At 38.3% G+C, this 26,095-nt stretch overlaps 1 protein-coding gene across 1 annotated transcript in view; it reads left to right on the top strand.

Annotated features, from left to right (window-relative positions):
* LPIN2 (lipin 2) overlaps positions 1-25,593 on the top strand; it is a 31,323-nt gene extending 5,730 nt beyond the window's left edge. Inside the window, exons 3-19 of the mRNA XM_025038669.1 lie at positions 534-835; positions 5,493-5,600; positions 6,236-6,359; positions 7,785-8,130; positions 9,752-9,851; positions 12,459-12,646; positions 14,506-14,599; positions 15,044-15,113; positions 15,883-15,972; positions 16,695-16,777; positions 18,375-18,519; positions 19,386-19,534; positions 20,112-20,198; positions 20,756-20,908; positions 21,317-21,431; positions 22,060-22,163; positions 22,492-25,593. Of these exons, the coding sequence (XP_024894437.1) occupies positions 534-835; positions 5,493-5,600; positions 6,236-6,359; positions 7,785-8,130; positions 9,752-9,851; positions 12,459-12,646; positions 14,506-14,599; positions 15,044-15,113; positions 15,883-15,972; positions 16,695-16,777; positions 18,375-18,519; positions 19,386-19,534; positions 20,112-20,198; positions 20,756-20,908; positions 21,317-21,431; positions 22,060-22,163; positions 22,492-22,636 (2,403 nt within the window). The 3' untranslated portion in view covers positions 22,637-25,593. The remainder of the gene's footprint in view (positions 1-533; positions 836-5,492; positions 5,601-6,235; positions 6,360-7,784; positions 8,131-9,751; positions 9,852-12,458; positions 12,647-14,505; positions 14,600-15,043; positions 15,114-15,882; positions 15,973-16,694; positions 16,778-18,374; positions 18,520-19,385; positions 19,535-20,111; positions 20,199-20,755; positions 20,909-21,316; positions 21,432-22,059; positions 22,164-22,491) is intronic.
* Positions 25,594-26,095: the final 502 nt, after the last annotated feature.

The following is a 26,095-nucleotide window of genomic DNA, read 5'->3' as shown; positions in this document are numbered from 1 at the left end:
TCTCTGTTACAATCGCCTTTCTCACCCTCAATTAATTTGACAAACACAAGCATTAACCACTCTAAATTTTACCATAGTTCCTCACTTACTTGTCCTTCTGCTCCTTATCTGATGGGGTGTTCCTGCTCCTTGCCTTCTACTTTGTCCTGTTCTTACTGTTCTTTGCAAGTTCTTGACAGAGTGCTTTGTAACACTTCCTGAGAATGCTGCTGCTTTGAACTTCTCTTTATAGAAATTTAATTGGCTCTGCTTTAATTATAGCTTTCATGTATTCCATGCGACTTGTCATAATGGTTTCTCCAAATGTATTCTGTTACATGAACCAAAATGAGCTAACACTGAGCCGTGTGCAAGAGTAAAGACCTATTTCAAATAGAGCAGGCAGTGCCCTAGTTCAGTATGACTTTCTTACTTTTAGAAACTATGTATTCCCTACTATGCAGAGTATATAGATATGCAAAGTATTCATTATTATTTTGATTCACTGTCCAGTTTGCCATGGACAACTTTTCTTTCTCCATATTCTCTTTAAGGAAAAACTTCCTGCTTACCTTGCCACTTCACCAATTCCTACTGAAGATCAGTTCTTTAAAGATATTGACACCCTTTTGGCGAAATCAGGTGGAAATGAAAGAGCATCTCAGAGTTCCAACATATCACACATCTTGGAAACAGAGACAGTGTTCACTCCAAGTTCTGTGAAAAAGAAGAAACGAAGGAGAAAGAAATGCAAACTGGACAGTAAGAAGGAAGATCAGGCTGCTTCTCCTGCTGCAGAAGATACCGTGGATGTGGACCTGAGCTCTGACGATGACAAGGGGGCCCAGTCAGTGAGGTAAGGCTCTTGGTCTGGGAGGACTCCTTGTGCAGGTGCCAGGTGTGCATCCATACTATGGCAAGAGTGCAGGTGAAGTGAGAAGCTGTGGCATTTTTTTTCTTTCTGCAACTGTACAAAATTTGCCATCAGACATCCTGCTTTGGTGCTAAAATATCATTCAAAACAGACTGGCAATGTGTCTTTTCATCCAGTAATTTTCTAAAAGCTAAATAAAGCATCTCAAGGAGGATCTGAACTAGTGACTTGCCCCCGGGTGAGCAGGTATAAACATCAGGAATATTTGCCAACTCGCTGGGTCTTTGTGCTTGGTATCTCACCTGTTCTTGAGGAGTTGTAGAATTGTTGTTTTGAGTTTATCATCAAAACATCCTAGGAAGTTGAAGAAGAAAGGAGGTTTTTGTTTTGGGGGTTTTTAAGGGTGAAAATCTTGATCGCTACTTATGTTTTCTAAAACTTTAAAATCTGGGTTGTAAATTCTGCAACAAAATTCTACATTTGATAGTAATTTTTAATACATGAACTCTTTTTCTGCCTATCTTTTATTACTCATCAGTTGTCATATTTATGATGTTTTTTCCCCTCCAACACTGAATATAGACTTTGATTTCAATTCTAGAATGCAGATTCTTGTTTAGTGTTAGAACTAAACAAAAGGCAAAAAGCAAAAAATACTTTAGACTTTACAGACCAGTGTAAACTATACTTATAAAAATCTTAAATCCTAAATAAATTAACAAATTTGGGTAATCTTTTTTGTCAGTATCAAAGTACTATCTAGGAAGAGCTCTAAAATGCTCTAAACTCTCCTTTTATATCACTGAGTCCCACAGAATTTTAAGCTAATAAAAAGTACCACAATTTCTTAAAAAACAGACTCTTATCATTCTTTTCTTCCTGTTTTTAATCTCTTAAGGGTTATTTATCTTTCCCTTTCTTAGGAGAGAGTATACTAGGAGACTCTTTGAGATGTTTTATTGCTTGATTTTGGTGCTATAAGGAACATGTAAACAGTTCCTAAAATGTTTAGTGGGCAAGAAACATTCTTTTGAGAAAAACTTGAAGTGTGCATCTAAATTTTATTTGGATTAGCACTGTAATACTCCCTAAGTGCCTTAAATTGTGGTATTTTTTGTCAACTAAAATTCTTTTAAGATGCACCAGAAAGAACACTGAAGTAAAACTTTTACCTTCAAAGTTTTCTTGATGAGTATTCAACAAAATCCTTTGTTATATAACATAATAGAGCTAAGTTTAGAATGCTTGGACAACCTGCAGTTTTAGCTTGGGAAGTTAAAACATTTCTGAAACATAGGCAGTCATCTACTAAATGCACAGGGATTGTTATTCTGAAGGGATTTTGTAAATGCGTATTGCAAGTGAATGTGCATTGCATAAATATTAGTGGATGCCTTACTTTTCCAGATTGTGTGAAACACTGCATCAACCAAATCTGTCAGTGTGCTGATTTGGTTGACAGCGACATGGTTGCCAGCTTCTCTCTCTGAGCCAGAATCTTGCTTGTCAGAACATATGTAAGCTAGAGCCTTGTAATAATTTTCACAAACTTGGTGTTTTGCTTTTTCTTTAGGTTACCAGTAAATCATAGATGCCATCACTTGGAGGAACTCTTTCCTGAAATTTCCTTAAAATAGGATCTTAATTATGCAGCCAATAGAAATTAGGACTTAAAAAAGAAAAGACAAGATGTAACAGTCATAACAGTTCAGGTCTATATGCACTAAAATAAGCACTGAGCTAAAAGGTAGGAGACTGAACCAGTTATACTTCCAATTGTGGAACAGTGGCCTCCTGGTCACTCCAGGCTTTTCTTTCTTAATCTGTGAAATAATGGAATTAAACTACATGGTTTGCAAGGCCCCTTCCAGCTCAGCATTTAGATTCTAAAATAATTTGGTAGAAGATATTTAGGGTCAAAAGTATTAGCAGCATATTAAATGGCACATTAAAGAATCTGAGAGAAAAAATAGAAAGTCTACTGCTTTTGTAGTTATGAGATTAGAATTATTTGGTATTGGAATTCGCAACTCTTAAATATCTTACCTTCCTGAGCCTCTACCATTTAGGAAAGAAATTGTTTCCAGAGAAGATACCTAAAATAAGTTTTTATTTTGCTAGGCAGCATTCTATTTAAACTCTTTACTTTTCAAGAATTTCATGCATTACAGGATTAAGGCTAATGGAGGCTCCTTGAAGGAGGCAGATAAAAGACAGAATCATGCTTGTTGCTGTTGCACAAGCTAGAAGAAACTCATTGGTTGAAATAGAAGAGCTTTAAATTACACAAGGCGTTGTATAAACTGTACCTAATGAGTCCCTGTACCTTCTTCCTCAAATTGGACTTTTGGCTTAAGTATGGTACAGGAGTCTTGTTTGTCCTTTCAGAGGATGGATAGATTTATGTGTATTCAAAACGTGGTTGTAGGTATAAATAGCCTTTTGGAGGGAAGAGACTTTTCAAAGTGGACGGTGTGGTAGCACAGTCTTGAGTGTAAATATGGAACTGATGAAAATACTTAAAATACCCAGCAATAACAATGGAGGATTAGAGACCACACTATCAGAAAGGAGCCTCTACTTTTAAGCAACCAAAGTAGACTTGCTTACAAGTTATGTCTGGGAGCCAAATGCAGGGAGCCTAAGACTTTTATTTTTTAATAATAGTAAATTTTAATAAATTTTTAAAATTTATTAAAATTAGTTAATAATTACGATTTTTAGGTGTGCAAGATTGTAATCGATGTCTGTGTACTTTTTTGTGTGTTTACCACCCAAAGAAAGTCTAGTTTCTTTTCATTACCATATATTTGACCCCGTTTACTCACTTTGCCCTACTCTTACCCTGTTTCTTCTGGTAACCACCATTCTCTTGTCTGTATCTATGGAGTTTTTGTTTTGTTCATTTGTTCTTTTTTGTTTTATATTCCACATGAGTGAAATCATACAGTTTTTGTCCTTTTCTTTCTGTCTTACTTCACTTAGCATAATACCCTCAAGATCCATCATGTTGCACATGGCAATATTTCATCTTTATGGCAGAATAGTATTCCATTCGTGTGTGTGTGTGTGTGTGTGATATCTTTAGTCATCTTTCGATGGACACTTTGGTTGTTTCTATGTCTTGGCTGTTGTAAATGATACCATAGTACATACAGGCATATGAAAAGATGTTCAACGTCACTAGTTATAATGAATGGCAAATCAAAACCACAGTGAGATACCCTTTCACACCTGTTACAATGGCTGTTATCATTCAAGAAGACAAAAAATAACAAGTGTTGGAGAGGTTGTGGGAATGGAAATTAGTGCAGCCACTATGGAAAACAGTATGGAGAATCCTCAGAAAACTAAGATTGGAATTACTACATGATCGCAGTAATTCCTCTTCTGGGTATTTACCCTAAAAATATGAAAACTGTTATTGATAAAGATATGTACCTGTGTTCATTGCAGCCTCAGACTTTTCACAGACAGTATGTATTACCCTGGCCTATTTTTAGTCTAGCAGATTAAGTGATACAGATATTCTCATTTTACCTTTAACATTGTCCTGGTAGAACATTGAATTTTCTATGAGATGCTCTTAAACTTGTACAGTATGGTGCTTTATACTTTTCAGTTTTTCTTTATACTTTATACTTTTTAGATTTAGAGCTTTCAACATGGCACACCACATGAATCTCACATTGACTCTGTGAAATAGAACAAGTGATAAATTTCCAACTAAAGGTGCTTCTGAGGGATGTTTTAAGTTCATATAGCAAGTTAGTTACAGTAACTCTGCAAATTCAAGAAAACCAAAGGATAAATTAATTAAAACCTTATTAGCATTAGTTCAGCCACCTAAAGTTCCAAGATCTGTGTGTGAATTTTAAAAGCATTTATCATATTTTTGTATCATTTTCACAACTCTCATCATGTAGGTTCTAAGTAAAGAAAGATTCTGATGCTTGGGCTAAAGAGGAAATAAATTCTTGTTTTTAAGAGTTCGGGGTATTTTTAAATTTTGAGCCATAGCTCTTGTCTTCAGCTGATATTCTCTTTTTTTTTAATGCCAGTTTATTTATTTTTCATACTATATATACATAATTTTTTTAACACTTTATTTTTTATTTTCTCCCATCCTTTTGGTAACCAGTAGTCCATTGTGATATTCTATTTTTGTAATACACAGGAGAGTGTAGTGAAAAGATCAAGGGCTTACTTATTTTGAATTCAGAGACTTACTAGCTTTTTTACTTTGGGCAAGTTACTAAACTTCTCTAGATCCTTAATTACCTAATAACTGAACATACGATATTACTACCTCAGATTTGTAAGGAGTTAATGAAATATACATAAAGCCTTAGTTTTCATCCCACCTTTGAATCAATTACTTCTAAGGGATGTAAAAAGTAATTTTTAATCACATTCTTTCCTCCTCTCTTTATCCCATATTTAAATAGTGATTGTAGTAGGGTATGAGGGTGACATCAGTGAATCCCTCCCTTTCATGTTTTCCTTTTAAAAACGTTAGTTATTAATTATTTGGCCACCTTCATTTGTATCATTTAGACAATGTGTTAGTAGATTTGGGGAATATTTTTAAGCTGACATTAAGTGTCGTTCCTGTCCCTTTCTTCCCTGCCCTTCACAGAGGATCTTCAAATGCTTCCTTAAAGGAAGAAGAATATAAGGAGCCTCTGCTCTTCCACTCCGGAGATCACTACCCCTTATCTGACGGAGACTGGTCCCCTTTGGACAAGTAAGTATTTTTGAGATTTCTCAATTTCTTGAAGTATATTAAAGAGCTTTTCTGTTATTGGACTCTAATGATATTTCTCATTTCTCTCATATAGTATAGGTACTGAATATGTACTTTTAACATGAATATGGACCTTTTCTCTCAATAATTATTTTGTTTCTAAACTTAATCTTATTTTTACTATGTTGGTCACTGTATGTCTGTATAATTTGTATAGAATTTGGTCCTCTGTAATGCTTTGGTTTTAATCTTTTAGTTAACTATAACTGTGGATAACATTGTGAAGAAACATGCAGTCAAACTTTGTTCTGTGTTCAAATCCAGCTTCTCTCATGTATTATGTTAATTTTTCCTCTCCTGTAAAATTACCTTTCTTATTGATTTCTTGTAAGAATCAATTGAGATAATGCATATAAAGTGTTCATAGAGGACCTAGCAAGTCCACAATAAATACTAGTTGGTATTGTTTTTATTATTAAACTCAAGAGGAATAATCGACGTTCCCATTAATAGAGTATGTCTGCAAGATAAAGTCAATATATATTCAAATTTATATTTCTTTTAATCTGTCGAGCTCAGGAAGACTGAAGTTCCTAACTGTAAAGTCATCACATTTCTTTGAACTATGTTTGCAGTCCCTATTCCCCAGCAGCGTGTCCTAAGAGTGATTCAGAGCTGGAGGTAAAACCCGCCGAGAGCCTGCTCAGATCCGAATCCCACATGGAGTGGACGTGGGGCGGGTTTCCAGAGTCCACCAAGGTACTAGAGTTTACTTGCCTACAGAGTTTGTCTCTCATCCATGAGTAAAGGATATTCTGTGTGAGCTAATATGAACATAAAGGATGACAGTGACCTCATGTGGTCACATAAGTAAATTCAAAGTAAACATTTTTCATGTTTGCCCTGTGTTTACAGCTGATGGAATCTAGCATTATTTTGTGTATTTCTATTTAGTAAATAATATTATTGGTTGTTAATTAACATTTTAGTAAGGAAAAATTTGAAGGTACCTAAAAGAAACTGAAATTTCCACACTGAAATTTTAAATAGGAAATTGATTGTGAAAGCATTTTTGCCAACTCATAATGAAAGAAGAAAGACTTGGAAAGATGCACTTCATATTTGTTTATTGAGAGACTGCTTTTATTTTATTTTGTGTATGTGAATAAACCTAACTTTGCTTTATATTTTTTTTATTTTCTTAATTTAAATTATAGTTAATGTGCAATATTATATTAGTTTCAGGTGTACAACATAGCAATTCAACATTTATATACCTTAAAAAGTGATCACCACAATAAGTGTAGTGCCCATCTGTCATACCAGTTATTACGATATTATTGACTCTAGTCCCTATGCTGTATTACATCCCCATGATTTTATAACTGGCAGTGTGTACTTCTTAATTCCCTTCCTCTTTTCCACCTGATCTCCCAACCTCCTCCCCTCTGGCAACCATCACTTTGTTCTCTGTATCTATGAGTTTGTTTCTGTTTCATTTTGTTTGTTCGTTTGTTTTCCTTTATAGATTCCACATATAAGTGAAATCATATGGTATTAATCTGTCTCTATTTCTTGGCAGAGAATATGTTTAGACCTTCTAGTTTTTTAAAAATACACACTTTGCTCATATTTGTGATTGCATTGATACTTGACTGCCCATTTTTCCTTTTTTTTTTTTTTTTCTTTTAATGGAGGTAACATTCGTTGGATTATAACACAAAAGTTTCAGGTGTACAACATTATAATTCAGCATCTTACGTTGTTTTAACAAAGCTTGGAAGTAGTCCAAGCAGGGCTAAATTTTCATGTAGCATTCAAGTTTTCTCCCTCAAAATGAATATTATCCTTCTTAGTATCTAAAAATTGTTGCATTTCCTCAGTCTTCGATGTTGAACTCTTCATAGTAGAGCAATTATATGTATAGAGAGAGAGAGAGCAATTTTATATATATATATATATAGCTATATCTATAGATATATAGATATCTATACAAATGATATTGAACAAAATGCAGTTATTTTTCCCACTTTTAATATGAAGTAGTTCACACATACCAAATGATGTATTTACTGAATGTTTGTTTTAAATGATCACATTTACCTGCATCCAGCTTAAGAAATAGATTATATAAACAAACACCTTTGAAAGTGGTTTAATTTTTAAACAATTCAACTTTTTTAGATCAACAAAAGAGAGAGATCTGACCATCATCCTAGGACTGCTACAATTACACCATCAGAAAATACCCATTTTCGGGTAATTCCCAGTGAGGACAACCTCATAAGTGAAGTTGAGAAGGATGCTGCCATGGGAGAAATGGTCTGCACCATAGTGAAACCAAAACCCAGAGCCTTGTGTAAGCAGATGAGCGATGCAACTTCTGCTGCAGATCTTCTCGAGCCTCCCTTTGAGCCGCCTCACATTTCATCTATGTTAGATACAGACTACCTTCCTAACCCATCGTTAGTGGAGGCTCCCTCAGACTCAAAACCAGCAGCTAAAGTAGATTCGCCATCAAAGAAAAAAGGTAATCATTTGTTTAATTTACGGCATTAGGTACTCTAAATTTACATAGTAAATTGTTCCAGTGTTTCAAATATGTGATGGCTACCTTTATATTTGTTTATGACATTTCTCCTTTAAGATATACTTTCTAAGAATAAGAATATTTTCTGTATAGCCATACTGCCATTGTCAAGTTGAGGAACTGATATTTGTATTTCCCTAAATGTACCAAGAATAGCTTTTTAGCTGTTTTTTGTTGTTGTTTTTTTTCTCCAAACTAAGACCTCGTTAAAGTTCACATGTTGCATTTGGTTTTATGTTTAAGCTTTTATTTAGAATAGCCTCCCTGCCCCTCCCCCCCCACACACTTCCACATGCATAAACATACACATTGCTACACCTCTTTCCCCCTCCACGCCCATGATATTGACCTTTTGAGAGCTCAGCCAATTGTCTGGTATACTTTCTTACATTCTAGATGAATCGGATTTTTTTTTCAAGGTAACATCCCCATATTTCCTTCAACTGGAAGTTAGCTCTGTCCAGTAGAAGTGTAATGTGGGCCATGTATATAATTTTAAATTTTCTAATATTAAAAAAGTAAAAATAAACAAATGAAATTTAGTAATACATTCTACTTAAGCCAGTCAATCCAAACTGTTATAATTTTAACATGTAATTCAGTATAAAAGTTATTGCAATTTTACATTATTATTGTAAGTCTTGGAAATCTGGTGTGTGTTTTACACATTTTACATACCTCATATCAGACTAGGACAGTTCAAGTTACTAGTCACATATGGCTGGTGACTACTGTAGTGGGCAGTACAGATCTAGAGGCTTAATTAGATTAATTAGATCTAATTAAATAATTAGATTTTTTATTTTTTAATTGAAGATTATGGGATATATTGAATACTTAATATTGTATCTCATAATGTCTCTATTAGTGATGCTAAATGTGATCACTTATTTAAAGTATGGTCTGCCAGTATGGTCTGCCAGTTTTATCCATTGTAAAGGATTTTTACAATGGATAAAACTGGCAGACCATACTTTATCCTTTGTAAAGGATTTTTACAATGGATGAAACTGGCAGACCATATCACTATTAGTGATGCTAAATGTGATCACTTATTTAAAGTATGGTCTGCCAGTTTTATCCATTGTAAAGGATTTTTGTCCTTTTGCAATTAGAAGGTAATACTTTGGCGTTATGTGAATATCCTATTCCCCAACAACCTTTCCCTCATGGTTTTAGAATAAGGGCTTCTTAGTGCTGGTGATTCCATCAAGTCTAGTCGTGCTTATTTGTACTATAAATATTTTTAAATTATCAATTATAAATTATTTAGGAGCTAGGAATATTCATGTAACAGCAAATGAATGAGTAAATTAGTGTATGTTTATTGAGCAACTGTCATATACCTCATGTAACACTCGTTTTCACTTCCTTTGGCATGGATGGTTGAAAACCAACACAAGTAAAAAGGTTATCTGACATTTTAAAAAATAAAGCCCAGTTCAAATCATGGTCATTTTTATTGTTTTGCAAACCTTTGTTTCCTTGCAGAGTTGTAAATGAAGAATGGTAATTAAGTTCTTATCTCTGAGGCATTTTTTTTTTATATATATAAAAACAGGTGTCCACAAGAGAAGCCAGCACCAGGGACCTGATGATATTTACCTAGATGACTTAAAGGCTCTAGAACCTGAAGTTGCAGCTCTTTATTTCCCTAAAAGGTAGTGTATTCCTTGTATATTAAAGGGTGAACAGCTCTGAGATATTCTAGCTATTTCTAGAGCAAAACATTTTGTCAGAGAGAAAGGAGTGAGAAGATAGTGTCCTTTAAGTTAGATGATTGCTTCAGATTTGGAAAATTCAGAAATGGTTCATATATTGTTTCGACAGTAGTGATTTGAAACTAATAATTTGCCTTTTTATGAAGAAATTTTTAATGTGATGAGAAGAGGTACACTAGTTAAACCTACATAAGGGTATACAAATGGACATGACTTCAGATTAGCACTGATTACAGTCATTAATGCAAACTCAGCATGCTTGGGAAAATTTGTTAATATTTATTATGTGTCTTAAAAGTAATCTGTCATTATTCAAAACCATTTTACAAAGAATACCTTCATTCCCTCAGTGAGTCTGAGCTCCCAAGCTTTTTCTGAACTCAAGCGTGGCTTTGGGGAGCCACCATTCCACCTGGCCTGTGCACCCCACATTCCCCAGAGCTCTCACCTCTTGTCACTTCCCCTCCCTCTCCCTCATGATATTCCCCTTTAAATAACTCTAAAACCTCAGATATGATATACTCATACTGTTTTCCCAACTTCATTTTCATTCCTAGGGAAATTCCATTATAAATACATTCTGTGATTACCAAAAACAACATTTCCCCATGGAAATGATTTGAATATAACCGAACCATAAACACACATAATTAAACACTTTTAAATAAATTATTGGAAAACGTATTTCATTTTTATTTAAAATAGATGGGATTGATATGAAAGTATTTAAATTTTTTAGGTATTTTTGGAAGGTCCTTAAAACTTCCTAATAGTTCTCTAAATTTGTCTTGAATATTTACTTCATTTGAAGTAATAGTTGGATTTTTAAGGTGAGAGAACTGGAACTCCTCCATTGCTCAGTTTTTTTCCAATAAGTAAGTTAAAATGTGAACTGTCTTAGAATTATCGCTTTCTTTCAGATTTTCCAGTCCTTAATCATTTACTTACATCGGAATTCCTAAGATAGATTTCTTTATTTTCCTTTTAAAAAATGGGGCAAGTGAATAATGAATGGGACCTTACTGTGCTCTATTATAATTCGACGGTTTAGGATCATTGTTAAGTGGACCTGCACAGTTCAAACCCGAATTGTTCAAGTGCTGGTGTTTGGTAGGCCTTGCACACAGGGATTCAGGAGCACAGGCTCCTTCTACCTGGAGGTTTCACCATCCCTTTAGATCCTCAACAGGAACAGGAGAGGGAGTCACATGGGAGAGTTATCAGGGGCCACTCTTGGGAAGGGCACAGCACACCCCATCTGTTCACATCAACTCAGTCATCTGGTCATGTGGCCACACCTGACTGTACTGGGACTTAGCTGTGTGCCCAGGAAAAATGAGGGGTTTGTCTGTGTTTTACCCAAGGAGTCAGTCTTCCCCTCCACCCCAGCCTAACAGCAGGCTTTGCTGCCTTACATTGGCTGTGGCTTTTTTTTTTTTTTACCATTTCCAGTGAAGAGAACCTGAGTAAATCTCAATATTGTGATATGGCTGTGCATTGCTATTAAGAGAGAACATTCCCAAAAATCTGAATCTTCTGTTTGAGTGCAAAACAATAGCTTTTCAAACCGCTTTCTAGATAATGACATATCTGTATTCTGCTGCCACCTATTGCTCAAATTTGAGATTTTTTTTTCCTAAAGATCATATAAGTACACTGGATTGCATATATTAATTGCATACATTAAATATATTGGCTTTCTAAATAAAAGAATTGGAAAATTCTAAAACAATATTTCAGTGTGACATCCATTCAAAGGGTGTAGAGCAATAAATATTCATGACTAAGAAACTTAAGATGCCATTTTCTTATTCTTTTTCTCTCAAATTTAATGCTCCATTGCAAAAAAGATTCCCTTAGCGTCACCATCTAAAACCTGGCTTCTGTGCCTCATGTAAAAAAATGAAAACATTGAATAGCCTATTTATTTGAGGCCCTCATTCTAATGTAAAAACAGTTTATTTCTAGTTTATTTCTCAATACATTTCTTTTTGTATTGAGAATATTTTCTGAGACTATTTTCTGGCTTAATTTCTTTGTTTTCTGGAGTAACAGATAAATTTAGAAAAGTCTTGTTTTTAAAAATAATACAGCCTTGGACTATAGTAATTTTCTACAGGATGTATATAGTACCACAGCTTTTTCTAGGAAGTTAGGATAAAGTTTCCAGACATCAGATTTTTCTTAATTACCCTGTCATTTTCTTCATGGAAATATAAATAACTGCTTATAACTCTTTCACTCCTTTAATTAAAACCAGAAAGGCTATAGTTGAAATGTTTGTGTTATTGTGAATAACTTAATAGTGATTTTCATGACATATTTACTATATTCACAGTTAATTCCTCATTAGTGCTAATAGGTTATTTTTTACTATCATTTATGTGATTCTAATGCTACCTAAGAAGAGACTGATCGTAGATTAATCTACTGCTTTATAAAGAGGATATGTTATTTGGTTTGAGCCATCAGAGAACCATTTAGTAAGCTGGGAATACAGGAAGTTGTAATAAAGCAAATTCTTCTTTCCCTGTCCCCTGCCCACAGCGAATTGGACCCTACTTCCAGGCAGTGGCCTGAGTCTGATACACTCTCTGGCTCCCAGTCCCCACAGTCTGTGGGAAGTGCAGCTGCTGATAGCGGCACTGAGTGCCTCTCGGATTCTGCCATGGACTTGCCCGATGTCACCCTCTCCCTTTGTGGGGGCCTCAGTGAGAACGGAGAAATTTCTAAAGGTACACTTAGCAGTCTTGCCCTACCTTCACTTGAGAAAGCAGCCTGGTCATCACTTGATTGAAAACCTGCTGTTTAGCCATTTCGGAGTATTAAATCCTTTAGTGATATTGTGCAGTTAACAGGTGTCTCCCTTTAATGAAAGACCCATAGCCCCTTGCTTAAGATATCTCATATTGGGTGACATTACATATAAATAGCTTGGGCGAGGGAGTGTGCCTTGAAGGCTGTCACTTCACAATAAGAGGTTGAGAGGTCTTAGGCTGCCTCGTTTGCTGAGCAGCCAGGATCAGCTCAAACTATGTCATTTTTTCTTCTGTGAAGTTGTTGAAATATCTGGGACTGGGGCCCAGCTGCCCTCCTGGAAAACAGTGAACCTTAGATAGGAACGTAGGGCTTGAAGTTGTGAAAATTGATTGTTCACTGAGTAAATGGTCTTTCTAGCAAAAAGTAAAAGGAATTACTTTCTGTCTCGGTGTTGAGAGCTGGCCCAGGAGAAAGGAAGTAGCTTAGCAGATGTAGTTTAGAGGCCTTCAATGTGGATTGAGCATCTGTGTATGCATCTGTCCCAAGTTCTCCAGCATTTTTGGTTTTACCTTCCTTTGTAAACTAAACTCTTCTTAATATTTTCTCAACTTGGCTGGTGGCCTTTGGTTGATTTTCCTCTAAGGAAAGATTTATTTTTATGACTAGCATCATCTTTTGTCTTCTCTCACCCTCAGAGCAACTGAAGGCTCGCATGTGACAGCCTGGGTGCCCTGAGCCTTACAATTTTTTTTCCTAATAATTTTCTTCTTGGGGTCACAGGGTGTTCATTATGCCTCTTTCTTCCTCATCTCTTAATTCTATTTGTTTTATTTTTTGCAAGAAATTAAGAGTGTATTATGGCCAGTGGTTCCTTCCAGGGACAAAATCAAATAGGTCACATTCTTATTATAATCTTCATAAGGCTTCACTTAAAAAATATATAGGAGATGAGGAGTGGAAAATTTACAAGTTATATAAATTATAAAATTTACACTTTAAAAAAAGTATTGGAAACTTATGTGTAGAGTTTGTTATTGGAAGGAGGCAGAAATGGCAAGTAAAAGTAAATAATATACAAATTAACAGGAGGAACAATCTCAGTGAAAATTTTCTTTTTAGCTTGTAGAGTGTTTAGGACTAGGGTATAAAAATTCATGCAAAATTCTCATTCATTCAGCAAGAACTTAAGATTTACTTTTTGATAGACCCTAAGCCAAATTTTGGTGTATGTTTGTTTTTTTTCTCCAAGCAGTTGTAAAATGTTTTGTTTTTTTCTAATGTAACATGCACTTAAAGCTGTAAGACCCCCATGAATATTCCTGTTATGCAGTTGCCTGCCAGTAAAGAGTTTCTCCTTTTGATAAAAAATGAAACTTACAGTTTTTGTTAGTTATAGAGCATGTGCATGCGTGTGTGTGTGTTCCTCTTTCTCTCTGGCCACATCTGTAATTTCCTTTCCTAAAAGTCTCTGGCATATCTCTTTGTCCTGGTTTTGAGTGTTTTCTCTCTCTCTCTGTCTCTCTCTCTCTCTCTCTTCCTCTTCTTTTCTTAGGCTGCCTTGTTTGCTTTCTTTTCCTTTCTTTTCTTTCTTCTATCTAGGGAGAAGACATGTGCCCCAGGGCTGGTGGAAATGGAGAAGGGGAAGGGTAGAAAGTGGATTTTCTTGTCCTGGGGAAAGAAAAGTGTCTTAACATTGTGTTTTTAATAGATATATAAAAAAAAAATTTTAAAAAGGACATTTTATTTTATCCTATAATCCCTTTAATGCAGAGAGTATTGTGATATTGGGAATTTAAACTCTAACCAAATTGATCATTATTATTTTACATTGCAGAAAAATTCATGGAGCATATCATTACTTATCATGAATTTGCAGAGAACCCTGGACTTATAGACAATCCTAACCTTGTAATACGGATATATAACCGGTAAATACTGTTGTTTTTGTAATTGTTAAATACTCTTGCAGGTTTTTTTCCAAGTGCCCTTTTTAACTATTCCAGTTTTTCTTGCTATGAAGTATGTCATTTCATATAAATGAGCTAATAGGCAAAGACTTAGAAGTAAAAGTGAAACCTCAACTTCATTTCTAAATGAAGCATTAAAATGTGATTCTGTTTTGTAGATTTTACTGCTTCTCTGTTCAGAGAAGTTTGGCTTGAAGCAAAGATTATTCATATAACAAAAAATTTAGCTGATCATCTTTTTACTAAAAAGAATAAGGAATTTCTACACATCTTCCTCCCCCACCTTTCTCCCTGCCTCCCTCCCGCTTCTTTCCTTCTTTTTTTCTTCCTCTCTCCCTTCCTACCATCTTTTCTCTCTCCCTCCCTCTCTGTGTAATGGTTTTTTACAATTGTTATTTCTTACAGTTACTATAATTGGGCTTTGGCTGCTCCCATGATTCTTAGCTTGCAAGTATTCCAGAAGAGTTTGCCTAAGGTGAGATGATCTGCCATTTTTTGTCTTTTCAAAAGTATATACAGCATAGAGTACTTAGAAAAATCCATATATGCGTATTTCTAAATTAGGTACTCTTTAAAGTTTTATTTAATGTTATAAAAGTTCTTTTCTGTGTGCCCACTCAAATGATCGCATGCCCAAAATCTAGGAAATCAGCTCAACGGCCACATCTTTGTCATTTTTACTAGATATTTATACCAATTTGCTGTTGTATATAAAAGTTGAGAGATTTTACTAATTGCATATAGAATAAAAAAAATTCCTCTCATTAACATGGAAAGAAGCAGCAAGAAGAGAGTGATGTGGCCCCCCAGAAGCATGACATCAGTGTGATTAGATCAAATTGTGGCTAATAAACCTGTATGTATAACCTGAAGGTTTGCTTTAAATCTTCCCTGCATGAAGACATCATCACTATAGTTGGTCCTCATAACTCAGGGGAGCCATATTTTTTAAGGGTACAGACATGAGAGCAGCCTAACTGCCAGCCCCCTTAGAGGGGGCTGCTCCTCCATAGTCGGACCATTCGGTCTCATACCGCAGATCTGCTACAAAGCCATACTGCCACGAAAGAGGACACTTTCCATCTCCTGTAGGTGTTAAAAACTCTAGAGGAGTCTTGGAAGTGTGGTGATCGTTGCTTGTACTCCATGATAAGGCACCGTCTTGCAGGCTAGTGGTAGAAAGTATTAGTCAGGTGCTTTGTGACCAACAGATTGCTAGACTAACCCAAGTTGATTGTTTCCAGGCCACAGTTGAGTCCTGGGTCAAAGATAAGATGCCAAAGAAATCTGGTCGCTGGTGGTTTTGGCGTAAGAGAGAAAGCATGACCAAACAGGTAACCAACCTGGAGGGTCCTTTCCTTGAGCTAAAAAGAAGTGAATCTCATTTATTCAAAAAAACTGTCAAGCACAAAAAAAGTCCTTTAGAGCTATATAATGCTCTTTTACAATAACAACAGTTGCCATTTTTGAACAGTTACTACGTGCAGGTACTATGCTAGATGCTTTATGCATGTTACTTTTCACCCAGTAGTATAGATAGTTTGAGTTCCCATCATACAGGTAAGGAAACTGGGGGACAAAGAGGTGGAATGCCTTGACTAGAGTACCATAACTGGTGAAGATGGAGCTAGGGTTTGACCTTGACTCCACCTTCAACACCTGTGCTCTTTCCATTTCACTGCATTACCTTCCAGATAGAACAAGAGCTTATTACAGTCCTACACAGGAGGAAGAGGCATCAGTCACTTCTGTTCTGTAGTCTCAGTGTCCCTGCCATGAACCTAATGAGTGGACCAGTTGTGTTATATTTTGTGACTTGAAATAGTGCTCTTTAAAATTTTTACTTCTGACTTTGTAGTGACAGCTTTCGTATAGCAGCATATGACTTCTACCAGGTTTCTGTCCTTTGGCTTAAACTAGAAACAGTCTGTTTTCTTGAGCATTTTTAAACTGTGGGTTCAGAAAGCAGTTTTGCTTATTCCTGGAGAGGGCAGCTGATGAATTTTTGTCAGTACGGGAAAAAATTGCACTTTGCCATTATTATCTTGCCTTTTAGCTGCCAGAGGCCAAAGAAGGGAAATCCGAGGTGCCACCGACCTGTGACCTACCATCAAGTGCAAAGGAGCCAGCCAGTGGCAGGTGGGGGCACCCTGTCCTTCCTCTAGGCTCACAGCAGTTGGGCCACCCCTGCTTTGGTCATTGCATTCAACTTGAGTTTGACAATTTTGTTTAATTCTTAGAAATATCTTTCTCCTATGGACACACATGAATAAGTGGCTTTTTTGTGCCACTCAGCTAGCAGATGATAAAAATATTATTCGCTTAGAGGTATAAATATACTCATCACTGCCTTCTAAGTACCTCACTCCCATCCTGGAGCCATAGAATCAGATGCCTGTGAAGTGTAGGCCTTTGAGAAAGGGGAATCTTGAGGAGTCCTAAGATGGACTGTCCCGGTGTTCCTGCTCTCTGGCTTCCTGTCAGGCACAAAGGGGAGATATAAAAGAGACTCTCAAAGATTGCTGTGGGCCTGTTTCATTTCTCGAAAGAAGTAGCGTGCTGGCTCTGAGAGGCAGTGCCACAATATACCCCATTCTTGTTTCTGCCATCTGTGCACTTTCCCTATTCAGATTCTTTCTCCTTCCATTCCCTAACTCCTAGTAGTCTGAGACTATTTTCCTTGCTCTTTACCCTCTTTTAAAAGGGGCGTAGACTTTGAGCATCATTTCATATGTCTGTTGGCTATCCATAGGTACTCTTTGGAGAAATGCCTGTTCAGGTCTTCTGCTCATTTTTTAGTTGGATTATGTGTTTTTGGTGTTGAATTGTATGAATTCTTTATAAATTTTAGATATTAACCCCTTATCAGAAGTATCATAGTCAGATATTTTTTCCCATTCAGTAGGTTGTCTTTTCATTTTGTTGATGGTTTCCTTTGCTGTGCAAAAACTTTTTAGTTTAATGCAGTCCTATTTGTTTATTTTTTCTCTTTTGTTTCCCTTGCTATGGAGTACAGCATAGAGAATATAGTCAGTAATATTGTAATGGTTATGTATAGTGTTAGGTGGGTACTAGAATAATTGGGGGGCTCACTTCATAAATTATATAAGCATCTAGCCATTGTGCTGTGCACCTGAAACTAATAGAAAATAACATTTTAAAAAGGCAGGAGAGACATCCATTAAAGGTACTAAATTATAAAAGTTTTTCTTCCATAGTTTTTTTTAATTAAAGATAAATATTATTGATTTATAATAAATAAATAATTCAGTATTATTGTAATGGTTATGTATAGTGTCAGATAGATGCTAGAGTAATAGGGGGGAATCACTTCATGGATTGTGTAAATGTCTAACTTTTTAAAATTTTAAATAAAAATTTAAAAATAAATAAAAGGGGTATAGAAAATCTTTCATGTTAGTTTTTTAAATCAGCATAAGCATTTAATTTATACCTTTTGAAACATACGTATCCTCTTTCACAAGTAGATCTAGTAGCACGTATTCATGGATCACAGTAGAAAATGCCCCGTCACAGCCAGAAAGTAAAAGCTGGCCAGTCATGAGAGGGAGGAGGAAGGTGGCCTTATTACTTCATGAAATGAATATTCAGGCATGAAAGCTGGATGTGGGAGAGCAGCAGAGGGAGCAACTCTTCCTTCTCTTGAGCCTAAATGAAAAACTCGCATTAATAAAACAGCCTACTGCCTCTTCATAACTGGGTTGATGTTCAGTAGGCCAATTGAGGATGACTCATCCAGTGACGAGGGGTCACAGGAGCTCGAAGAATCAATCAAAGTGGACGCTGTCCACATGGAGCCCCCGAGCCACAGCAGCACAACCTCATATAAGAAATCTCTTCGCCTTTCCTCAGACCAGATCGTGAGTAGTGTGTGATCTGTGTGGATGTAGCCCGATTATCTTAGTAACTGTTTAAGTTGACCTGCTTCCTCTTCTGTCTAACGTGGTGTGTGGTTGTGTAAATCTTCACATACAGTAGAACAGCACCCCACCCCCAGGAACCACCGGAATCACCTGGGGAACCTGGGACACAGCTTCCTCCGCCACCTGAGACCTCTCGTCTCAGTCCCTGGGAGTGAGCTGAGGAATCTGTATTTTTAACCTGTTTCCCAGATGAATCTTACACAGTTAGCCCATCACTGGGCCACCTACTGTCTCTTGAGAGCCACAACAATAGAAAAATATTGTTTTCTTATTTAGACACAACTTCCTCCTTCCTGTTTGTTTCCACTCCCTGACTTTTCACCTATTTTCACTGTGAAATGGTCTCGGTGTACCCCAGGACAGTCCTAGGTATGAGGGAGAAGCAGAGAGGTTTTGTGTTTGGGAGATCAGAAAAATCTCTTGGAATCACAAGCATCATTCAGACAATGGCTCCCTCAGCCCAGCTCACTGAGAGTGAGCTGTTTGCATAGCACTGGACCAGGTGTGTGGTAATGTGATAGACACCATCCTGTTTTGTAAGCATTTAGACTTTATTCCATAATTTTCTTGTCTTTTTGTTCCAGTTAGCATGTTAATGTATTTCTTTTCTTTGTGTATTCATACACACATATGTACATTTATCTATTTTAAAAATTAGGATCCTTTTTCACTTAATATTTCTTAAGCAATCTGAGTGACTACATATTGGAAAATGAGAATTTTAATTGTTGTATGTAATCTCATCAAAGTGATGTACCTAATTTTTAAAATTCTGCTTTGCGATTTTATTCTTTTTATAAAAGGCAAAACTGAAGCTCCAAGATGGCCCAAATGATGTCGTGTTTAGTATTACAACCCAGTATCAAGGTACCTGCCGCTGTGCAGGGACCATTTACCTGTGGAACTGGAATGACAAGATCGTCATTTCTGACATTGACGGGACAATAACCAAGTAAGCAGGAGCCAGTGGTGGGTGGCAGGGAGGGAGGTGTAGGTCAGTGTGCAGTGGGGTGGTGGGCAGGGGAGGTTCCCTCAACAGGCATCTGGCCCTCAGCCATTGTCAATAGTGTATTTTAAACCAAATGCACTGAGACATCCTGAGTGCAGTCCACATAGGGTCAATTTACAGATAGAGAGAGATGGGTGGAATCATACAAGTGTAGTGTCAAAAATAACTTTGTAAAGATTTAGTTATTTGGTCTCTAAATTTTAGCATTTAAAAAAAATCTAGAAAGCTGTTAAGATTAAGGAGGAGAAAAAGAATGCATAATTATAAACTGTCTCTGAAAATGAACAGCTGGCTCTCATGTCTGATTCTACTTTGAGAAGTTCTTCAGTGGGTGTGTTTGCAGGCGACTGTTCACTGTTGCACAGGCCATGACGAAATCACTTTCGTAGATTGTTCTGCCCTCCCACTGCCGCCCTTCCTGCACACGTTATTTTGTGGCAGCTGGTATACAACTAAAAAGGAAAACACTTGGCTTTATATGCTTGGTTCCTAATACCATTTTTTATTTCTACCCTTTTAGGTCTGATGCTTTGGGACAGATTCTTCCACAGTTGGGTAAAGACTGGACTCATCAGGGTATCGCAAAGCTCTACCACTCCATCAATGAGTAGGTCTCCCGTCCCACCTGGTAATATGCAGTGCAACAGAGAAAAGAGTGCCATGTCCTTTGTGGGACCCTAATACATACAAATTAAATTGATTTGAAAAATTACAGTGTCTTAAGCATTAGTTGAAAATGCTCTAATATGAAAATTATGTCAGTTACCTAGGTATAATTTTGCTCCTTGGCTTACAGAATGCTTTGCATTCTCTAAATTATCTGTATAAATAAGATCCTTTGTATCTTTTCTTTATAGCAGATTATTTAAAAATAGTCCACAGTTTTTTGTCTGTTCTATAACCTGGCTTTTATGGACTAGATGCTGAAGATACATTGATACTTGTAAATTTAGCATAATTCCTAGTTGCACATAACCTCCGTTTTTCCCCATGGTGTTTTCCATGGAAAGGTGAAATCTTTATAATCCTAATTTACTGTTAAATTCAGGAATTTTATTATAACTGTAAATGAGGGGATCTTTATTTGGGTCTTTTAAAAGGAAAATGCTCTTTTTCGCCTTTAGCCAAAGCACGATGGACTAAACAGGACATATTCTCTTTCAGGAACGGCTACAAGTTTCTGTACTGCTCTGCCCGTGCCATCGGCATGGCTGACATGACCCGTGGCTACCTGCACTGGGTCAATGACAAGGGCACAATCTTGCCCCGGGGCCCTCTGATGTTGTCCCCTAGCAGCTTGTTCTCCGCCTTCCACAGGTACTTCCCCAGCGTGCAGCCATTCTGAGTGAATGGGAAGCAGAGGCTGAGGCCTGAATGGATTGTATGTGAGGACTGTATGTCAGGCTCGTTGGAAGGGTTTGTACCTGTTTAAGAACTTCTGTGTCTGAGTTCTATGGCTCCCCAATAGCATTCAGGTGAGACAACTCACCTGGTCTTTGTCAGGCTCAGAAAGTCAAGTTCAAGGAGTGGTTTTCTCTTTCTCCAACCCCATCAGATTTTGTTAGTCATGAGCTTTTGTTAGGCAGAGAAGGAGAAAGAAAAATAACAGTTACAACGGATTAAAAAAGTTGGATGGTTGTGAGCACTAAGTCTTTCCAGGACCACACACCAGGGAAGACTACCATTTTTGAATTTGGTGAGTGTATTTGAATTTTTTTTCCCTAGGGAAGTGATAGAAAAGAAACCAGAGAAATTCAAAATTGAGTGTCTCAATGACATCAGGAATCTGTTTGCACCATCTAAGCAGCCCTTCTATGCTGCCTTTGGAAACCGTCCAAATGTAAGTGTCTCCTGTGGGCTGCGCATTCTGAGAAATGTGCTTTTAGGTATAGCCATGCCATAATTCTCAAATGAATTTTATAGGCAAATGACTGTTCTTTAAATCAGTTTTCACTTCATCTGTTCCAGATTTCTAAGTACTTGGTGAATAATGAAGGGCACTTTCTCTTTGCGGTTTCAGTTCTGTTTCCTCAGACAGTTCTCACTCACGTTCTACTTGGTTCTAAGCTTTGTCTTCAGATCCTCCCTAGAACCATGGCATGAGTGCTCACCCTTCATTAATGCTTCCCGGACCTGCCTCCCTTCAGAGGGTCCCTCAGATCCTAGGCATGCAGAAGGAGCTGCTTCCTGGCTTCTGGCAGGCATTGGGGCCCCTCCTGCTCCACGGTCCCTGGTGTCTCCTTGGTGACCATGTTTCCTGACTCCCCAAGTGCCCTCTGGGTTTGGCTTCACTCTTAGTTTGGGTTTGTCTAAAGCTCAATTTCAGTGGAATGCTGTACAGTGCCCAGCTCTGCATGTTTTCCATAGACAGTCTGCTGTTTGTGCAGTTCTAGCTCACAAGGGACTGGAGAAGCAGCTCCTAATTTATTCTCTTTGTAATCACCTTTGCTTCGTATTTTCTTCTCCAGGATGTCTATGCTTATACACAAGTTGGAGTTCCAGACTGTAGAATATTCACCGTGAACCCCAAGGGTGAATTAATACAAGAAAGGACCAAAGGAAACAAGTCCTCGTAAGTGTGTTTCTACTTCTTAACCTAGAACTCTGTAGCCAAGGTGACACTAGGGACAGACAGATACTCAGGATCAGGCCTCACTCAAAGTATCAGAACTGTACCTGCCTTTGGAGGCTTTCTTCTTTGCCTGGTATTTTCTCCTCTATGGGATCGCTGATTCTCCTAGACTCTGAAGAGAGAGTCTGTACCCCAGGAAGGGACGGAGGCCTATCTTGGGTCCTTTCCATCAGAGGAATCTGAATTACTAGCTTTACAACCTGCAATCTCTGCTCTTAGGTCAACTTCACAGTAACAGTTCGTGTGTTTCTTTCCCAATCCCTTCTAGGTATCACAGACTGAGCGAGCTCGTGGAGCACGTGTTCCCACTTCTCAATAAGGAACAGAATTCTGCCTTTCCATGCCCAGAGTTCAGCTCCTTCTGCTACTGGCGAGACCCAATCCCCAAAGTAGACCTGGATGACCTGGCCTGAGGCAGCACCTCCAGGGGAGGTCCTCAGTCGCTCGTTTTGCAACAAGGGAAGGTGACCTGCACTTCTGCTGGACAGAGAGCACTGGGCTCCCCTCCCAGCCACTTGTGCGGGATAAGACCCGTATTGACAGCTGGGCAGCAGCAGGGACCAGGAGAGCTCCTGGAGCTGGAACTGCCATCTCCTTCACCCTCCCGGGCTTAGCCCGGTTGCAACTTCGTGCCCCAGCGGAAGAAGTAAGGGGAGGTCAGACCTGAGACTGGAGACCTGGGCTCCTGTCATTGGTCGACCCTCACACACGCTCCGTGTGGAGTTGTGTGCTGGGTGCTCCTTTAATCGCATAATTTAAAAGGAAGAAAGAAGCTAAATAAGAGTGGACCAAAATATTGCACAAAGTAAAGTATTATCATTTCTACTGGGCAGTTGAAAGTGTTCTCTCTAAAACCAGGGCTTTCTTCAGGGTATCAGGGTCCACCGAACTGCTACAGAGCCAGGTCGTGATGTTGGTTCAGCCATCCATACACATTTCTTCTTTGTGCTCCTCCTTCCCTGCTGCACTGAACTGGAACAGCCGCTGGGCGGAGGCCTAGGCCACGCATCCCATCCCCACAGACGGGGGCTTCTGGAGAAAAGCCCCTCAGATCATCACCTTCTCATCTGACTGCTCCATGATGGGAGACCCATAAGTTATGTCTTGGACTAGCCAGAAGAAACAGTTTTGCGGGATATGTTTGATGTTTGTAAGAACTAACAGTGGGAATTGGTTAAACAGCAAAGAACAGCTCTGCTTTCAGGGAGGCCTTGGAAGTGCAGGTGTGTATACTTGTGCTGGCTCTGGGAAGGGCCTTGTTCTCCGCCCTTCTGCTGGCAGCTCAGTTTCCTGGCCTGGTTATAATGTGCTCATGTCAGAGTCTGAGCAGACACATCAGGTTCTGTCCCATAAACCCTTCCAGAGCTGGGAGACCCTGGAGCTATCAGGCTAGGTGTTAGAATCAAGAGAATTGTTAGGTGGCTTTCAGGGGACCAAAAATGACCAAACATAGGTCTGTTGGTAAGAAGGCAGTGAGCCAGGTTCCAGAGCAGAGAGACAGCTGCGGGTCTAGGCACCACCCCGCTCGGGATGGTTTCCATTTCCGGCTCTGCTTTTCCCTGTACTCGTATTGGGGGCTTTCCTCCTTTTAGTGTGCTCCACCCAAAATAACACTAATGTAAATATGGAGAAATGGGAGTGGTTATTTTTCCAGATTGGAGAGTTGAAAGGCCCTGACTTAGCCGTTTTCCTAGTGCTGTTGGATGCAGAGACCATGGTGAAGTCCTCAAACACGGTCTCAGTGGCAGAACCTGGAGGCGTATGTTCCCAGAGGGGGAGTGACATACACTTCCTCCAGTGCAAACCTTCCCGCCTTAAGTAGGTCAGGGACTAGTTTAAAGAGTTTATTTATGTACAGTAGGTAGGGAAACTATAGATTATGTTTATGTGAAGTTCTGCCCAGGTATTGAATTCAGTCCCTAGTATGGTGTCCATGCGGTTACTTCACCTCATAGGTGCTGTCGGTGTCCTCGACCGTGTTTGCTTTAGAAGAACATGAGCTTCATGCGTTTAACCAGCTTAGTTGGGCCTCTGCATATGTGCCGGATGGAAAACCTTAATATACACTTTCTGTATTCCTTTATAAGTTGTTCTTTAAAGGGTTTTTGACTAGACAGTTTCTTTGTCTCTGGACTCATGGACCTTCTTAGCAGGTCCAACCTGGGAATCCAGGTCTGCTGGGCCTGCACTGAGGGCAGCCAGTCCCTCTGTCCCAGTGGTCCTAAGTGCTAGACTGTCATTCCATTGCTGCAGATTGATCCAATGGGCACACTAATTACGAGTCTTTTTCCTTAAAGGAGTCCCTCTTGCTGAAAAGTAGATGATTACTATTACTGTAGTGTTACGAAAGTATTGTTTGTGCTGAAAATCCATTGCCATTTGGTACAAATGACATGTGTTCTTTCTGTGAAAGAGAGATGCCCTTGAGTGTGTTTGTACACAGGTCCTTACGATAGTGAGTAAATGAAGACACATTAGCTGCATGCTGCTCTCAGAACAGTGTCACGGGGAGATTGCAGGCAGATTGAGCCCTTCTGAGTCATCCTCTTGGTTGCTTCACTGCTGAAATGGCCATGGCCCCTTTCCCATTTCCCAGCTCAACCTGACTTTCATATCTGAAGCTTGTGCACCCTTGGCATGGACATCTTACCAGGCATTAGGAAGTGTACGTGTGGGCCCGAGCATGCCCACGTAGCTCTGTGTATGAGTACTGTGTTTGCTCTGCTTAAAAGCATCTGCATAGTTTTCAACTGGAAAAAGGAAAAGCTTACTACTATGATGTCCTAAAATGAAAGCTGCTAACAGTCACAGGTAGAATGGCTGGAGAATCGCAGCTAGTCAGTGGCTGGAAGTACTTGTGCCCTGTAAGATGGCGCATGGCCTTCCACACGGTTCTTGAAGGTGCAGACAAGACCTTTTAAAAATAGGTAAGTAAACTTTCTCCTTTTTTGCAAGTTGGTGAAAACAGACTTTTCCAGGGATTTTTAACATCTTTTCAATATCATTTACTCTGGGAAGTCTTGTTTTCCCCTGTTTTAGAGCATGCTGGGTTTAATAAAGCTAGTTTAAAGTTGAGTTTTTAAAGTAAGTGCTCTTTCCAGGTGAAAACTTTTTTGGTTTGTTTTAAAAGTAAGAAAAGGAGAGGGAAACTTTGTTCTTTTAATTTAATAATTACAGTCTATGATGAAGTATTTGATTATTAGATAGCGGTGCCACTAATAAGTTTTAAGTTGTCAAAAATTAATTGTAAACATCAGTCCAGTACTCTTAGTTATGGCAAAGACAGTTGTCTTAAGATATGGCTCATATTTTGGTGCAGTGTTTGATGTTCAAAACAAAATGTTACAACAATAAACAAACATAAACCGAATGCATTTGACTCTTTCCTTCAGAGGACATTTAAACCGTCTTCTCTGTACTCTTGCCAGAAATTGATAATTTCCATAAATTAGCATTTTGATCTTCGCTGACACTTAAATTTGTGTACAGAAAGGGCTTATTTTGGGTGCTTGTTTTTATAAAACCTGACTCCAAAAGTGAGGCTTCACTCTTAGGAACTGAACTCTTGCTTTGTAGGTTCTGCCAGGGAATGAGTCATTTATACATATGTAATTTCTGGTGTGTTCTCACTGGTATTCTCTAGGCGTATTTCTAACCCACCCCTCAGCCTTTCAGGGGTCCCCTGAGAATCCCACTCAGAGCCACCCCACCTTTCATTAAAACTTTTCTTAGGGTGAGTACTACTGACCAATCCTGATGTTTTCATCAGCTTAGAGTCACAGTGATCTTGGATCAAAACCCACATCCCACGTATTATTTAAATGAGCATCTTTGTGTCAGATCACCAGACCCTGCCAGATGCCGCATGTGCT

The sequence above is a fragment of the Pteropus alecto genome, unplaced genomic scaffold, assembly GCF_000325575.1.
Source record: "Pteropus alecto unplaced genomic scaffold, ASM32557v1 scaffold146, whole genome shotgun sequence".
Classification (NCBI taxonomy): domain Eukaryota; kingdom Metazoa; phylum Chordata; class Mammalia; order Chiroptera; family Pteropodidae; genus Pteropus; species Pteropus alecto.
The sequence above is the reverse complement of the archived record's forward strand: the minus strand, read 5'-3'. Positions and strand labels throughout refer to the sequence as shown.